General features: G+C 39.0%; 1 protein-coding gene across 1 annotated transcript in view; it reads right to left on the bottom strand.

Moving 5' to 3' along the window:
- The window catches only part of LOC306887908 (serine/threonine-protein kinase ULK4-like), a gene marked incomplete at its 5' end in the record, with an annotated part of 228,790 nt that overhangs the window by 53,935 nt on the left and 155,472 nt on the right, over positions 1 to 19,383 (bottom strand). The window contains 1 exon segment of the mRNA XM_079445936.1: positions 17,474 to 17,579. Coding sequence (XP_079302062.1) covers positions 17,474 to 17,579 — 106 coding nt within the window.

Below are 19,383 nucleotides of genomic sequence, written 5' to 3'. Positions count from 1 at the left end.
ACAGAAAAAACACGATATTCTCCATTCATTTAACAAATTAAAAAAAATCAACGGAAGCTTTCAGACACGACTTTCTTCTTTTTCTATGGAGTTATTTTAATGACAAATGTACAGATTACAGCCTGCAAGAGCGCATTAAATGGAGCTCAAAAAGAGCGCGCAAATCTCTCCGCTCGCAGGTGGATTCCCTTTCACTCTCACAGAAAACGGAAGTGCTCTCTATCGATCAGATTGTGTGCACTCAAAAATAATCTTCTCTCTTGAATTTAATGTTGCCATAAATGTGGGCATCCACCGGCAGAAACATAAATTGGCGCATATGTACGTAACAGTATAAAAGTAGCCTACCTATCTGTCTAAAACGTGTCCCGCATTGTCTGGTAAAATCACATCTACTATCCTGAAACAGATCTATAGCCAGGTGGTCACCCTAGCGCAGAGTAGAAAAATAATTACTAATTTGAATCAATAAAAAAAATTAAAAAAAAAAACTTATAAAAATGAAAAGAAGCATATTTTTTTTGTGATCAGATCAGCTGGTAAACTCCAGGAAGAAAGTGAATGTATTCAAACAGTTAGTTCAAAACTGCTCTAATGCAGAGAAAATAGCCGATTTCATCAGAGATGACGGAGATAACAGTAGGCTACTCACATACAGATGTCAGTAAAAAAACAAATATATATATCAGTAAGCTATTTGGCTTAAAAGCACGAGTGGTTTAAACTGGATGCTGGCTGAAGGTGTTTTAGAATATGCAGTAGTCAGTGGTTTAGTAATTCTGGAACAGTCAAGGTAGCTCGTTTAGTGGTCTTTTGGCATCCCCCTGTGTTCCTGTTTGGTATCGCAGATTGCCTAAACTACTAAATGTAATGTAGAAATGTTCATTTTCTGAGAAGCTGATTTGCAACAGTGTATCATGAAAAACGCCATACAAATAAATATGAATTGAATTGCAAACAATTATTAATTTATTTATTTATTTATTGTGGCACTATTTACATTAATTGCGAATTATGAAAATTAAACCGTACTTTTTAAGTTCTTCAGTTTGTATTTATTTATTTTTGGGCGGGGGAGTGGGGTTGAGTATGGCCACTTCTTTTTTTCTACTTTAAGCATTGATATGTACGCCAAATACGTGCGTATCATTTGCACACCAAAGTCAATTTCTGTGTATAAATCGCACGCCAAATAGAAAAAGAAAATTGTGCTATTGATATGCATTTTCATGAGACAGGGCTCATTTGTTTTTTTTAAATGCCATATCTGTCACACAGATATGACTTGTGTTTGAGTAATAGCATTTTTTACATCTATGCAAATGCATATACAATATTTGTAACTTTAAGTAGCTAATAATAAAATGAAGAGATATTTAACATATTTAACAATATGTTAAGGAGTGGTAACGTTTGTACAGTCTTACAGTTACAATCGGCCCTTTGATGGCAGTCATAATGTTGAACTGCCCCTCAGTGAAAAAGAGTTTGACTCCCCTGACTTAAAGGACGCCAAAAAAGGAAATGGAAAATGACTTTTTACTTAACTTCACTGTACTATACTGGGTAATAATTATTTTAATTAATTGAGGGGAGCAGCATGAATGGCAGACCTTGGGTTTCTATATTAAGTGCACTGTACAATACAAATAAGCACAAATCAGTACTCATTCCTTTAAAAGTAATTTCTGAACATTCTTTTACAATATAAGTCTGAGATACAAAACATAAAGTCCTTTTTATTCCAAATGAGACAAGAAATACATAATTTTCCATAAATGCAGACAGAACCCTTGCCTTCTCCTTATCAAGGCCTTCTTTCTCAGTATTGTTGAAATATTAAGATTGAATGTGTTCATCTCTCTGCTGTTCTTTGCTAAGTGTCTACATGACATGAACTAGGGCTCCAGACTGCGACCATTTTTCTACCTGTGTGACTAAATTTTGTGTGTGGTCGCACTGGCGCGACCACCGCATTGTTCAACTCATAAGCGCTGCCATTTCTGTTGCATATGTGAAACATCAAACAGCAAACGAAACTGAAAGCATAACGAAACCGCACTACTCGTTTGAACTGTGCAGCGCTTAGAGCAAAAATGACGCGAATATTGAGGAAACGATGGATGGCTTTCATGCTAAAGTAAAGTAAAAGACCACTTCTTAAACCAGAGAAGGTGAACATGCTGGTTTTCTTGTGGGGAAAAAATATAACTATAAATTATGATAAAAATTCATCAGCATGCATTGATTAATCCCATGTTGTAACAACAACAAAAAAAGACAACCAAATTATGTGCTTGTGCGACCAACTGAGAAAGTTAGTTGCAAAAGAGCAAACAGTGTGAAGAATGAGTCTGGACCCCTGTGATCTGTCACCTAGATCACTAAATATAGACTGCAAGGTGGGTGCACAGGTTTTTAATACTGCTACTATACAAATTACATTGCTACTACAGGTGGAGCCAAGTTCTGCATTTTCCTGTTATTGAGATAAACTATGCATTCAAAGTGAGCTGAATTGCAGTATTAGAGCAATGCAGGAATATGTGACTGAAAGTCCTTATAAATTGACTTGAGCACAGTTTCCCTCAATGTCCTAATGCATTTCCAATTGAAAACAAGAAGCCAGGGTGAAAGAGCTTGCAACTTTTTAAAACATAACTAATATAGTTTACATCACATAGCAAAGTCGCACTTCACAGCCACATATATAATTTAACTGATTTGCCTTATTAGATTTAATATGAAACTGTAACATTTCTGCCATAATATCAGTTACTGTTAAAACCATTTACATTTTAGTAATGCTGACATTTTAAAATGTATTTTGGTGTATGTGGTGTTTATAATTTAGGGGGAGGTAGGGGTGTGCCATATTGACAAAAAATAATATCTCGATATTTTCTGGGATTTTATCAATAACGATAATTAGATGAAATTTTGCTGAGTGTGTTGTGCTGTTATCTTAAGGACTACTGTGGACAGCTGACTCCTAAAGTTGCATTTACACTGTTTAATGCAGGACATAAATGCATTTAACATGCAATTACAAATGCATAAAAAATATTTTGATATTAAACATGAAACGTTTGAAATTATTTAAATAATAAAAGATACTTTGAATATGAAATTAAAACTGCCAGTAGGTGGCAGCAAGTCACTGTTAATAAGTGAGTCATTGCGATTGAAACGAATCATTTAAACAGTTGATTCATTCAGGAATGAAACAGTCATGTTGCTCAGAGACGCAAAGCAGTGCTGTAATATGCACTCTCTGTATAATATTGATTAACTATATAAATATATATAAATATACATTTTCTATCCCCATATCTTGAATTTGTGATCAATCTAAAGGCATTTTTTTAGACTGAATCATGCAGTGATTGTGATGCAAACTCTAAATGCACACTCGCACTAGTCTACACTTCACGTAATGAATGTGTGCACTCTGTAGGGGTGTTTTGAATGGTTTTTGCAAAATACTCAATGTCAAATCGCACATTGTTAAAACAACAATTATGATATTATCGCAGACGATATATATCACACACCCCTAGGGGGAGGTAACATTCTTGCTCTAGAAAACAACTGTTTGAACAAAATGTCTTCAGTGCATTGTAAATCAGACATTTTTCTTAGTTTGTATTTCTGGAAGGGAGCAACTGTGCATTTAAAATGCATATATTTCAAAGTGATCAGCTCAGATTTTTCTTTTTGCTATGTTTAATCAAACAACACCGAATACTTAATTATTTTCAAACATTTCTTTACACTTTAACATTTTAATATGGACTAAAACATAAGATTTCTGAAAATATTCTGGGACTGGATTCATGAAACATTTTTATAGATTCCTAGGGGTATATGACTTTCTTCTTTCAGACAAACCCAATCGGAGTTATATTAAAAATTATCCTTGCTCTTCCAAGCTTTAGAATTGCAGTTGGTGGGTGTTTTTTCAATAGTCCAAAAGTAGTCAAATAAAGCGCATCCATCCATAATAAAACATTCCCCACAAGGTGAATAAAGCGGGATTTATAGTTTCGCCTAGCTCCGCTCCACAAGCCTCCGCTGACTGCATGCGCACATTCCCAAAGGGACGAAGCTTTTATACTCGTCGTATTCGCCGTTGCACTATTCTTTGAAAGGACTGGGGGGTGGGGGGCTGGGGCAAGGAGTAATTGTCCTCTAAAACCACTGGGAATCACCGCTAAGAAGAAGTCATTTGCCAGTACAAGACTTCTTGCTTGATGATTTAGTTGAATTAATTTCTTTATGTACAAACTGTTTAAAATAATCTTAAGCTTTTGGGTTTATTTCACATCCAACACAAGACAACTTTAAGTAAACTGTGTATAAATAGTATCTAAATGAATTCTAATTCTATTTTTATACAATAAAATTAAAACATACTTCTATTAAAAGCCTTATTGGACAAACTATGCAAAAAAACAACGCATTGTTTTCCCTCAAAGCGTCAAAAAGTACCTTATGGAGTTTGAACTTCACATCAAACTGGTTCCGTTTCACACAAATGCTGGCACAGACGTGCCTGTTCGGCTAGACTTGTCATGAATTTGTGCATCTTCGGAAGCGGAGCTGCACGGAAAGTTACAAAAAAATGCCGTGCACACCGCCACGCAAAATGAGGTTGCGCGCACTCAAGCCGCCAACACCGCAATGCCGTAATATTTGATGCACGCACTCAAGCGAACTTGCAGACACGTCGAGTATAAATCATCCTTAAAGGTCTCCTGTAGCAAATAAACACTTTCCTCTCACTTCCGCTAACCGTCAACATGCAGAAGCCGTTCTGGGCAGATCATGTAGCATGTATGCACAGCACATCGATGCAAAAATGCACAGAAAAAAAAAAAAAAAAAAAAACACCCACCTATTGCCATTCTAAAGCTTGGAAGAGCAAGGATAATTTTTTAATATAACTCTGAATGGATTCGTCTAAAAGAAGAAAGTCACATAGGCCTTAGGATGCTTTGAGGGTGAGTAACTCATGGGCTAATTTTCATTGTTGGGTGAACTAACCCTTTAAGATAAGAGAAAGATCTTTTCTTCTTAAGACAAACTTAAGAAGATTAACATGTATACTGTAGCAGTGTAAACATTCACTCTATAGAGGGTGCAAAAAATGAAAAAAACAAAAACAAAAAAACAAGGCATTTAAAATGCAATGCTAAGCGGTCGTCAAGCTGGTTGCAACAAAAATATTGTGTGCTTTTTATGATTATTACGGTATTATGCAGTGGGAAGAAATCTTGAAGTATTTCTTCATTGAGTTTATAAGTGAGATTTCAGCAAGAACTGCTATGTTCTTAAGAACCTATTTGAGAGTTTTTCAAGAATTCCACTTAGGAAATTCTAGGACTTAGCCCTTGATTCCTTATTATTGTTCTTTTGCACTTTAATCAATTTTAAACATTTGTTTATACATTTTGAATTTAAATGTTTATTTTGTTATATAAAAACACTATTAAATGTGTTAAGAGAATAACACTTAAGTTCTGCAACCTAATTCAATACTAAAAAGCTTTAGCAATTATCTTGATATGACAATTTGATATCATCACATGCCACCTGAACACACCTTCTACCAGGTGATCGATATATCCAAACACACAGAAGGACCTACTTCACACACTCCACGCTAAATATAGAGGATACTATCAATTAACTGCTCCCTGGGGACTACAAACTCAACACAAACAACACTAAAAAGATGAAGTGCCTTGGAACACAGACAATTTCCAGTTCCAGTGTATTGGGAAAGGCATGAGAAAGCAAGTGTTTGTGTGCGCGCTGAGACTTCCAGAGGAGTTGAGTAAGACCTGAGGCTATCATGCTGTTTATCTGAGATTAGTACTGCAGTTATCGGAGGTGAAGGACCCGCGCATGTAATTCGCCGCTTGACAAATTATGCAAGATGAATACAACGGCAATGCCATCAACAATACAAATCCACTGCCGAATGAAGAAAACACAGCCAAGGCTGTCACCTTTAATACAGGGGAAATACAGATGAAACCAGAACTGCAGCCTGGAACGTTTACAATTTAGGTGAATTATCATAAATGCACACGGTGCAAAAATTACTTCTGAAATTTGTATGTAAATATATTGAAGTGAAATGCATACGCAGGTCCTAAAAGAGCTGTGAGCAGTATTTCAGTGCTGTCTCAAACACAGAGAGCTTCTTGGCAGACACTGAATATTTATGCTTACAGCTGTACAGTTAAATTTATGTAACTTACTTTCTTTTGGTACCGAATTTATTGCTATTACTTCCAGTAAAATGAGTCATGCAAATACGACTTTAGGATATGGATGTTTTTCCGCCTCCACGAGCAAAGCGAAAACAAACAAGTCAGCAGTTCACATTTTACGAGGAAATTCCTCTTTCGCTCCCTCGTACGGCAGTCAGAAAGCTATGTGACACAAAAGTCAGGGTATATAACTGAATGTTTACAATAAGCCACACGTTTGTGTGTTAAAATGCCTCAGTGCCAACTGGACATTTTACATTTCTTAAGAAATTTACTACTCTGTCAGCCAAAATGTAAGGCAGCATCAGTAACAAATGAAACACTTTACAATAAGGTCCATTGTATAATATTAGTCTTTGTTATGAATGTTATTTAATAAAAATACAATTGTTCACTGTTATTTACAACTGTAATTTTAATAATGTATTAATAAATCTTAAAATGAATATTAAGATTAAGAGGTGTTTTGTAAGTATTTTTGATAACACTTTAGACTACAAAAACATTCACTTTTATCTAGTTGCTCATTACCATGCATATTACTAGTATATTGGCTGTTTATTACCTTATAAAGCACATTATAATGCCTTATTTTGTATGACCATATTTTAGATCCCTTAACCCTACCAAATACCTAAACATAACTACTAAAACAACTACCTTACTTACTATCAATAAGCAGCAAATTAGGAGTTTATTGAGGGGAAACTCTAATCTAAAGTATTACCGGTAACACTATTTTAGGGTCTCTAAACTAGTTGCTTATTAGCATGCATATTACTACAATATTAGCCATTTATTAGTACTAATTAAGAACATATTAATGCCTTATTCTACATGACCTTATTCTACATCCCTAATCCTACCCAATAACTAAACTTACTTAACAACTACCTTACTAACTATTAATAAGCAGCCAATTAGGAATTTATTGAAGGAATAGTTAATAGTCATAGTTAATAGTGAATAAGTGTTCCCTATTCTAAAGTGTTACTGTGTTACCGTATTTTTCATTGTTATGTTCATGTTAACTAATGTAGTTAATTTTGACAAAACAACCTAATTGTAAAGTGTTACCTGATACAATACACTACATTTTTATTGAAGAACATGTTTGTATATGTTAATTTTAATTGAAGGGCAAAACTGGATAATCTTTATCCTTTTTGTGCTATTTTTGTTTTGTAGATTTAACAGTTATCACATAAACATCAATGTATGATAACACGTCTCTTATGAGACTGCATGTCCTTATCAATTGAGAAAACACTTCACTTAATCACCGCATTCCTATGACGTTTCAATCTGTGAAATTGCATACAGTAGTTGAGAGATGCATTCATGGATTGCAAGTGAGTGTTTGTGTTCTATAGACACATAGTCTCCAACACAAAAACGATCCATTCATACTTTGAGTGTAAACAACCTTAGAGCTCCTTGATGTAACCAATTAAACTGCTTACCCACCTTCTTTTCAACATAAGAGTGGGTGTGGCCATTTTTAATGTGCATGTGCTATTCATGTGTTATTGTAAAGTCTAGCCAGCAGAGGGAGCCCTCACCGGAGTACTGAACCTGGCCGCTCCTTCTGCTGTCACTTCCTGTTTGACTCATAAATTCTGAGACCTGTTCACGTGCTAGTCGCGAAGTATATGCCAGTCTTTCTGCCTTACCAAGCGTTTGTTCCTTCTACTGTCCCTGTTTGATAACCTGTCTTCGACCCTGCCTGATATCTTGACTTACGCTATTATGCTCTGCCCCTTTGTTCTGACGCCTGATGTTTGTGTTTGGACCTTTTGCCTGCCTTATCACCATTGTCTTTGATGTTGCCCGTGTTTGACGAACGATCTAACTGCTTCTCTGGGTTTGACCTTCTGCCTGTTTTACCGACCACTGTTTAAAGCCCTGTCCTCTAAGCTTATGGATTCTAACCAAACTCCAGCGTCCTTGTTACAGAATACGTCGCCTAATATGAATCCAGCGGAAGTGCCGAATCTACAAGTAGCAGTCTCATATCAAACAGAAATGCTCCAAGGATTTCAGGAACAACTCTGTTTTCACCCAACAGTGGTCCATCAACAAACATCTGATGCACTACATTCGATCTCTCCCTCCGCCCACACCGAAGACCGTAAACTTCGCACTCCCTGATAAATTTGATGGAACCGCTGAACAATGCAAGGGCTTTATTCGCCAAGTGCAGGTTTACCTGGATCACCAAGGAGAGAGATTTGAATCAGAGGGGAAAAGGTGCGCTTTCATCCTGACACTTTTGATGGGCAGAGCTATCGATGGGGCAGCAGCCATTTGGGACTCGGACTCCCGACTGAGGAGTTCAGTGACGTACTTCATTCAGCAACTCCACAAAGTATTCGAATATCCTCATGGCGGAAGAGATGTTTCGATACAGCTCATAAACTTCACACAAGGTAACTGCACCGCTGCCGAATTTGCTATTGAATTCAGAACGCTCGCTGCCCAGAGTGGATGGAATGATGTTGCTTTAAAAGCTATGTTTAATAAAAGCCTTAACTGCGATCTTCTGACAGAACTTGGATGTAAGGGTGAGGGATCCTCCTTCTCCGATTTTGTCACGCTCGCCATCAGGATTGATAACCTCATGAGACAAACTCCTAAGAAGAAAAGTGGAAAGGGTGGACAGACCAACATTTTTTCTTCTAACCCTGTTGAGATGTTTTCTTCTGAGGAACCCATACAAATAAACACTTCTCGACTATCTGAGAGTGAGAGAGAACGGAGGCGACATCAACGCCTGTGTTTTTACTGCGGTTTTTACTGCGGTGAGTCAGGATGAGTTTAGGATGCCCCCACAAGCTCCAAAGCACTCCCCGGGTAAATATTGAACATCTTGCCCTTTTAAGTAACAAAACTTTCACACTCCCTGTTGTCTTAAGATCTGATACCTTGTCTCTTGATCTCACAGCGATGATCGACTCGGGAGCTGCCCTGAATCTAATCCACCAGGACATTGTCACAAAACATAAAATTCCAACACAACCATGCACCCCACCAATTCAAGTCAAGGCTATCAATAATGCACAGATTGGCAAGTGCATCACTCACCAAACCAAGACGCTCACACTCCAGGTTGGAATTCTTCATAAAGAATCCATCACCTTTTACATCATCGACTCTCCTAAACACAAAGTTGTTTTGGGATATCCATGGCTCTCTACTCACGACCCCGAACTCTCATGGCATCAAGGTGAATTAACACGCTGGTCATCCTTCTGTATGAATCATTGTATCACTGCAAAACCTCAATCATGTCTCACAACCAGTGTGGAAAGTCCTGAAACACACAAGAAAGTTCATGTCCCCCATTAATACCAAAATCTCTCTGACGTATTCAGCAAGGTAAAAGCCACTCAACTTCCCCCACACAGACCATGGGACTGTGCCATCGACCTCCTGCCCAATACACAACCCCCCAAGAGTAAAATATATCCACTTTCTAGAAACTAAACTCAAGCCATGGAGGAGTATGTTGATGAAGCTCTGAACTCCGGTTTTATTCGACCATCAACCTCCCCAGCAGCTGCAGGATTCTTCTTTGTGGAGAAAAAAATGGTGGTCTAAGACCGTGTATTGATTATAGAGGACTGAATAACATTACCTTTCAATTCCGTTATCCCCTTCCATTAGTACCATCTGCACTAGAACAACTCAGAGAGACCAAGAGCTACACCAAACTCGATCTCCGAAGTGCATATAATCTCATCAGGATCAAAGAAGGGGATGAATGGAAAACAGCCTTTTTCACCACCAGGGGGCACTATGAATATTAGGTAATGCTGTATGGGCTAGCCAACTCTCCTGCAATATTGCAATCTTTCATCAATGAAATCTTCAAGGATCTTCTAAATAAGTTTGTGGTCGCCTACATCGATGATATCCTCATCTTTTCCAAAACTGAACAGGAACACATCTCCCATGTCAGAACAGTCCTTTCCCGACTTCTAGATAATAAATTATATGTCAAGGCTGAAAAGTGTGAATTCCACGTCAATCAAACCTTCTACCTGGGTTACCACATCAGTTCACAGGGCGTCAAGATGAACGATCTCAAAGTTCAGGCAGTCACGGAATGGCCACAACCACGAACCATCAAGGATCTGCAGAGATTCCTTGGCTTTGCCAATTTCTACAGGAGGTTTATTCAAAATTATAGCATGGTGGCCTCTCCCCTCACCTCACTCCTCAAGAATAAACCCTCAAAGCTGGTTTGGACATCAAAAGCTGACAACGCTTTCCACGCATTGAAAGAACGATTTACGACTGCCCCTATCCTGAAGCATCCTGATCCGAACGAACCATTCATCCAAGAAGTGGATGCCTCAGACTGTGGCATAGGTGCAGTACTCTCACAGAGGCAAGGGCAACCAAGCAAATTGTATCCATGTAATTTCTTCTCCAGGAAACTGAACCCCGCAGAGCGTAGCTATGATGTTGGAAATAAGGAACTACTCTCCATGAAAGCAGCTATAGAAGAATGGTGTCACTGGCTTGAGGGAGTTCTTCACCCCTTTCAAGTGATAACTGACCATAAGAATCTTGAATATATAAAAGGTGCCAAACGTCTTAACCCCCGTCAAGCCCGTTGGGCATTATTCTTCACACGCTTCAACTTTACAGTAACCTATCGACCTGGCAGCAAGAACGGTAAAGCAGACGCTCTTTCCAGGCAATATGACCCTTCCACAGAACACCACATCTCCGGTCCCATCCTACCCAGCACGATCATCCTAGCCCCAGTCTCTTGAGACATCATGGAAGAACTAAGAGAAGCAGAACGACAAGATCCCTCACCCACAAACCCACCCCCAGGAAAACATTATGTACCTCAAGTTTTGAGACAATGAATCATGCAATGGGTTCATACTTCTCTCTGCTCCGGCCATGCAGGTATCTCTCGAACCCTTCAACTTTTACAGAAATCTTTCTGGTGGATTAACATGGCTCGAGACGTCACCCATTATGTCAAATAATGTCAGATCTGTGCTCAGTCAAAAAACCCTAAAGAATTGCCTTCAGGTTTGCTCAAACCTTTACCCATTCCTCAACGGCCATGGTCCCATCTGTCTATCGACTTTGTCACTGACCTTCCACTATCAAATAATAACACCACTGTCCTGGTCATCATCGACAGGTTCTCGAAGTCCTGCCGTCTCATTCCACTTCCTAAATTACCCACCGCTCAAACCCTCTTCCAACACATCTTCAGGGTCTATGGTCTACCAGAAGACATAGTCAGTGATCAAGGTACCCAATTCACGTCTCAGGTCTGGAGGGCATTCTGCAGTCAATTGGATATCAACGTCAGTCTAACTTCAGGCTATCACCCACAAGCCAACGGGCAAGTCGAACGGCTCAACCAAGAGATAGGAAGATATCTTCGAAGTTACTGCAGCCATGAACAACACAGATGGTCTGAGTTCCAACCATGGACGGAATACGCTCTAACCCACTCCTCTACAGGTCTAACCCCCTTCCATTGCGTCCTGGGGTTCCAACCGCCTCTGTTCCAGTGGTCTGGTGAACCCTCCTCGCTTCCTGCAGTGGACGACTGGATTCAGCGTAGTAAGAGGGTGTGGGACAGTGCTCATGTTCGTCTCCAGTGGGCCGTGAGAATACAGGAATTCCAGGCCAACAGACGACGTCGCCCACACCTTCCCTACCAACCAGGAAAACGGGTCTGGCTCTCCACAAAGGACATCAATTTGCGGCTACCAAGCAGGAAGCTCCTGTCCCAGGTATGTGGGTCCTTTCAAAATACTGAGACAAATCAATGATGTAACATACCAATTGGAGCTTCCTGCTAACTATCGTATCTCTCCCTCCTTCCATGTGTCCCTCTTCAAACCTGTCCATCCGGGAGCTGATCCTGGCCATGAAGCCCCAGAACCACCACCACCCCTGGACTTTGATGGAACCCCAGCATATAGGGTGAATGAGTTACTGGACTAAGACTAAGACTGGACTTCTCGAGACGAAGAGGTGGTCAGCTCCATTATCTGGTGGACTGGGAGGGCTATGGACCTGAGGAGCGATCGGTAGCCGCCTGGGACATTCTGGATCCATCACTCATTGAAGAGTTTCATCGAGCCAGACCCGATCGACCAGCACCACGACCACGGGGATGTCCACGTAGAGCTCCTAGAGGGAGGGGTTCTGTAACGTCTAGCCAGCAGAGGGAGCCGAACGATCTAACTGCTTCTCTGGTTTGACCTTCTGCCTGTTTTTTTTTTAAATAAATGCCTTTGCAATGTGATATGAGATTTGAAAAGGGATAAAAAAAAAGTTTGGCTAAAGGCGTTTTCGAACTCGGGTTGATCGCATCAAAAAGTATGCGCTTTCCCATCTATGCCACTGGAGCTAATGTCTGATAAGTGTCTATTGTAGTGTTGACTACCCCAATCACACGTTGGTGGGTGGACTTCAGCGGGCTATTTGCACTTAGTGCAATTAGTCCTAAAGGGATAGTCCACCCAAAACTAAAACTGTGTCATTGTTTACTCCCCTTTTTGTCATTCCACACCCTGTATGACTGTCTTTCATCTGGAGAACACACAAGAAGATATTTTCAAGAACGTTGGCTAAAACTAAACAGTTTCGGTTCCAATTTACATCTATTGTATGGACAAAAATACAATGGAAGTCAATGTGAAATAAAACTTATGACTAACTTGGCAAGCTACAGTTTCAAGGTAGTTTCTGAACACTGAACTCTCTTGTTTTCCACAGCCTCTCTGTCGGTTTCTTCCTCTTGCTTATTACTTCTCCGTCTGTTATCTTTCACCCCAACAAATCTCACCAATTATAAAACTCATCTCGCTTCTCTCTCACTCTTTCCTCATCTCAATCAACCCCTAACCCAACTCACATTTTCTCGTTTTTTTCTTTGACTCTCTCTTACTCCCTCCTTCACTTCTTGTGTCTGCATCCTGTGCCCAAGCTCTCCAGCTCTCACCTAAAAGAATTACAGCATTTTCCCTCTTCTAGAGCAGAGCCGAGGTGACTGGCATTAGCAAGATAGCGCTAATTGTGGAGGTTATATTTAGTGCTGGGTCAGAGCTCTCCAAGAGGAGGAGTGCTGATAACAATGCTGGTTGTATGAGATGGCTTGTAGATGACCCTGTGCTGTAAAAAAAAAAAAAACAGGTGCGGATGGCAGGGTTTGTTGTGTCTGATTCCAGCCTGCAGCAGCCTGGACCGCTTAGACAGAAGAAGAGGTCCATGAGGGTTTGTTGTGATATGGGGAAGCGTGCTGTGCACAGATCTACCAGAAAACAAGCCATTACAGGCCTCTACTTATGTGGATGGCTTGGGATGTGTGTGTTCATGGTCAGCTTCACTACAGTGGATAGACAGGAAGTGACTTGTAAAAACACATCTTCATGTGAAAAATACAAATGGAATATCCAGACATAAAATATTCAGACTATACCCCTCACTCCCATAAGGAAATAATGAATTAATGAATAATAATAAATAAATACATAAATGGCTGATGTTTTACATGGCAGACATCATTACTTCATACACATATGATATTGACGTGTGTTCATTTACATTTTTAGAGAGAGTTCTTAATGGCTCACTAGCATGAACCTGATCTGAATGCTCAACTTGTGCATACCAGTTTTGAACACATACAAACAAAAAACAAAATGCACTATTTTTGCGTTATTACTTGTGTAATGTACTTTAAATGATTTTTATTTCATAACTTTTTTTCTTCTGTTGAAAGTTGTGTGTGTGGGGGGGGGGAATCAGATACACTAAAACACGGCTTGTTTATAAATGTGAAGGTTGCTCAATATTATCAAAATGCCATTTTTTACAACTACTGTACATATTATTTAGAGTGCTTACAAAAAGCTAAGTATTGACTTAACAAATGTTGCAACTAAATGATGTGGAGAGTTAGTTACAAACCTGATTAGTAGTCACTAAGAAAATTTGGTGCGATAAACATTTTAATTTGAATGAACAGCTGTTAATACGTCTGTTCAGATCAGCATGAACATTTACATGCTGTCAGTGTGACAGATTTATTTTTTTTTATAGCTTTTTTTGGTGTTCTAATCTTTTTTCCATTGCACTGTGAAAAAGGCCAACCAATAAGATCCATGCATTTGGTAACATGCCCAGAGCTGCTGCTGTTATACAAAATTATGTTTTTGTGACACTAACAAACAGACAATAGATAGGATCTAGAACTGGCTCTTCTGTCTCTGTACTCTTGTATTTGGTGCTGTCTCATAAAAACCAAAGCAAATACAAACATCTGAATGGCTTTTGAAAGCATGTAAATACTGTTTGCATTCCTTTCTTCACCAATGCAATTGAGTGTCGGAAATGGAAAGGTACACACCGCTGCCTTTGTGGAGCACTCTATTTCTGCTCCTCCATAAGTGACACCTACTATCAGAGAGTGAATTTGCATTTTTGTTCAGCCCATCTGACATTGTTTGCATATGTATGAACCATAGACTGTAAAAAAAAGATGGACGATGTGTCTCCACTACCTTCCACTATAGAAAAGTGAAGTCAAAGCATCTCAGTATGGCCGCTGTCATCGTGAATAAATGATGCCATTTGGAGCCTGAGTCTGTGCAGTAGAGATTCGTTTGGAGCCAGCATCCAAACTCTCGCAGACCCAATCAATCATAACGACACGCCCCGTTTTTTTATAGCATCAAATTACTAGCTAAAATCCGACTTATTACAAAAACGAACAATTGAACATACATCAGCATGGGAACAACCAACTTAAATGACCAAAACCATATTTCAGAAAACTGCATTAGAAGCATATTTTTTTTTTTATTTTGACTTGAGTCCCATTCGTTTACATGGAGAGGGCGGGGTTTATGACCTGTACTGCAGCCAGCCACCAGGGGGTGATCCAAGAGCCCGCAGCTTCACTTTTCAGGACGTACACTCCTCTTATGATCAGTGGGACCCCTGTGGAGAGGGTGAGTAGCTTCAAGTACCTTGGTGTAAACATCTCCGAGAACCTGACTTGGACTACACACATCCAAACACAGGTTAAGAAAGCCAGGCAAAGATTGTACCATCTGCGACAGCTGAGGAAATTCAGGGTCTCACCAGCAATCCTGAAAACTTTCTATTCAGGGACCATAGAAAGTGTATTGACTCAGTGCATCTCAGTGTGGTATGGAAACAGCTCCAATCAGGACTGCAAAGCACTACAGAGAGTCTCAGGGTCTGCTCTCCTCTCTCTGTAGGACATCTACCTCAAACGCTGCAAAAATAGAGCTGTTAAAATCTTCAAGGACTCTAATCACCCTGGTAACCGTCTATTCACTTTGCTTCCATCTGGTAAGCGCTTCCGTAGCCTGATGGCAAAAACTGAGAGACTTAGGAGGAGCTTCTTCCCCCAGGCCATCAGGCTCCTAAACTCTAACTCTGTGTCATAACATCACTCCATGACTCCATGTTAATATCAATATATCAATAAGCTATTCATAATTTGTTCTACCTCATATTGCTGCTATTTAAATATCCTGTACAACGTTTTTGCACATTCCTGTTATATTACTATTTATGTCAACAACATACTGACCTGCACATTTATATTTATATTTTTTTCTACTTTTTCTTAATATTTGTATTCTACACAATGCACTGTCCTTGCAGCGGAATTGACTTACATTTCACTGCTGGTTATACTCTGTATAATTGTGTATGTGACGAATAAAAATCTTGAATCTTGAATCTTGTGTGAGGCACACCCGGTAAAACCAGATTTTTATGCAGAACATTTGTGTTGGAGTGAACAGGCCTTAAGGCCATACGGACGGCTGGTACAATCCTACTAAGTTCTGTATATATACCAAGAAGCGCCACAAGTTTCTAAGCAGCAACAATTAGATGTTTAAGGGATGGTCTACCCAAAAATGAAAAATGTCATTCTAAACCTTATGATTGACTTTGCTAAATACAAGAAGAATGTCGGTAACTAAACAGTTTTCATTCTCTTTGCTTTCAATGGAACAACATGATGCTGAGTAAATGACAGATTTAATTACTAAACCCTAAATCGCAATATTTCTCAAAAAAATCATAAAATTATTTTTGGATCTAGTCATGCAGTTGTAGTCCTAATTCTAACCCTAAAGTCTGATTGGTTGAGAGTTTTTCTTTTTTTAAAGATCAATAAAGATGCACATACAAGAATATGTTTTACTTGGTAAAAATCATGGTTACCAGCTCCAGCTACCACCCTCTTCTTATAATGCGCGCTAAGTACGTGTTACTTAATGCAGTCAATGTGAATCTCACCTTCTCTAGAACTGTGTGTGAATGTAAGTGCGAACCGACGCTCCTTTTACCATGGTTCCCCCCTCTTCACAGCGTGTTGAATGTGGAGAGTGTGTGTGAATCTGACTCATCTCCTTTTGTAAAAAAAACAAAAAAAAAAACACACAAACGCACACCCACACACACCTCAGTGTCCATCTCGCCCTATGGTGCGGCGAAGACAGGCAAGCAGGTCCAAAACTGTCAACATGAATAAGGCTATAGGAATCCATTACTCAATAATTCAGCACAGAGAGCTGAAAGCGTCAGGGTGAGACCGGTCATTCACACGGCAGGCTGGAAAAAAACAACAAAAAAAACAGCCTTGCATGGGCATGAACAGAGAGGCAACTGACAGCAACTTGTGCAGATGAGAGAATGAGTGAGAGGCTGCCCAGTACCTGGGTAGATAGCGACAGACGAAAACAGGAGGCGAGGGGAGGCTTTTTTAGATGCCCAAGCCCGGACAGTGGGTGATGTGAGGGCTAGATGGGTGGGACACTAAGTAGATGCGGGCTACAGGGCCGCCACACAAGAGTCCACGCTGATAAAAGCAGCAGTATCTGGTTGAAGCCCTTAAAAAGGCAGCTGAACGCCCTCCCCCTCCATCAGAGTCACACACAAGAGTCAGACAGTGAGATGAGAGCAATAAGGGTCTGGTAATGGAATGAAAACACTCCAAAACAAAACAAGGGCAGCTCTCTGAATGCAGGCCCTTTTCATGTGCGTGGCAGCGTCTGGGTGAAAAGACTGTGTGGGTTTGTGTGTTCTGGTTCAAGAGACAGGCTAGAAACCGGAGGGCCGATATATATCAAAGCGAGCGACGTTCAGATGCACTGCACCTTGCTGGTAGAACGGTCGGAGGTCTGTGCCCTTCTGTCCAATCAGATTGCAGAGGAGAGCCATGGCGTTCTGCATCGTGCTGCCGACTGTGTTATTCTGCTGCTCCTAAAAAAAACAAAAATAGTCTTCTATTAAAATCTCAAAATATCTAAAATCAATATCAAAGGGAAAAAAGTCTGAAAGTGCCACGTTCAAAGCTGTGTGTAAATTAGTGGATATTGCTGTGACTAAGCATAATTTGAATTCTACACAGCCTGAACTGTTTATTAGTGATAGAGAGATGTGTTTCATGTTTATAAACAAGTGGTTCTCAACTAGGGAGCCTTGGCAAACTTCTCGGCGGGCCCCAGTAAGTCTTAATATTATTTAAATTTAGTTATATTAGCATAATCTTATTTAAAATGATAAAAGACCACTGAAAAGAAAGATGTACCTTATTAAAAAGACATCCTTCTTTTAAGTTTGTCTATTTTATTACAGAAGAAACAGAGGTACCTATCAGCTTAGATAGGAGGGATTTTGAATATAGTCTCAGACAAACAGGGACCTTAAGTGAAAAAGGTTAAGAACCACTGTTCTTAACAATCAGGGTGGGTTAATGACAAATCGAGCATACAATTCTGCTTGGAAGGAGAGATCATATAGTGACCAGGGGCCAGTTGCATAAACTTAGCCTCTATGTAAAGACTGCGTCTGAAGTACAAGTTTGACAAACTTGCAGTTAGCAAAGGGGTAATCAGTCTTACTTTTGTATTTAACTTAGACTAATCTACAATTTCATGTAAGTGAATTTTAAATATTATGGCCAGTTTCAAAGAAAAAAAAAAAATTAGATGGCTAACTTTTAAGACTAGTCTAAACCTAAACTAAACCTAAATGCATTGGATGTAATGCATTACAAAATAATCAGTGACTGTAAATTAATTATCCTTCTAAAAGGGTTAAATGGGATAAGACGTGTTTTTGTACATTAAATAATGGTGCAAATACCAGTTAGTTGTCAACCAGAAACCTACTAATTTACTTAAAAACTCCAAGAAAATTTGGATCTGAAAGGAAAACTTCTCATCACTAATTTTTCACTGCATGCCTTTAGTAAATCCTGACAGTAGTTTTTAATTTCAAAAGAGGGTAGTTAGTTCTGACAAATCACAACTATATAGTCACTATTCTAATAATTAATTAAATAATTTCTAATAATTACTTCTTAATTGGGTTACACATTTTCAAAATATTATATAATTTAAAACATGTATTCCAATTATTTATTTTTAGTACAATAAATGGTTAAACCATGCTTTATGCTCACTGGTGCTTAATAATAGCTAAAGTTTAGATTTTTTTCAGTGAATGTGAGCTATGTAAACCTCACTAATTCAAGATGTGCATTTATTGAATGGACGGAGCAAGAACGTGTCGAAAATGCATTTTTCAGTTCAGCTGAATGATAAAGTATAACATAACTGGATATTGTAATTAATTATATCAAAATCTAATAAAATATTAAACATTATTAACAATAATTACACTTTTACACAGTAACACTATTTATTTTTAGACCACTTTACACATTCTACTAACTAAAGGTAAGTTTGCAACTACATGACACCTTACTCTCATTAGTAGACTGTTAGGTTAAGGTTAGTAGAGTAAGTTGACATGGACTTGCAAAGTTTATAGTAAACAATCAAAATTGACTATGACTAAAAAAAAGTGTTGGCAGATTTTAAGCAGACGGTCTACTAATACTCGATTGACTGGCAGTTGACATGTAGTTGCAAAGTTACTTATAATCAGCAAAATGTCTTCAAAATATTGATATTACCTCTTTTGTAAAGAAAATATGCAACCCAAGGCTGTGCAAGTTATTTGATCAAAGTTAGTCATTTTGGAATTTTATTCCATGTTG

This window comes from Barbus barbus, assembly GCF_936440315.1.
Source record: "Barbus barbus genome assembly, chromosome: 21".
NCBI lineage: Eukaryota > Metazoa > Chordata > Actinopteri > Cypriniformes > Cyprinidae > Barbus > Barbus barbus.
This window is presented reverse-complemented; position numbering and strand designations above follow the sequence as displayed.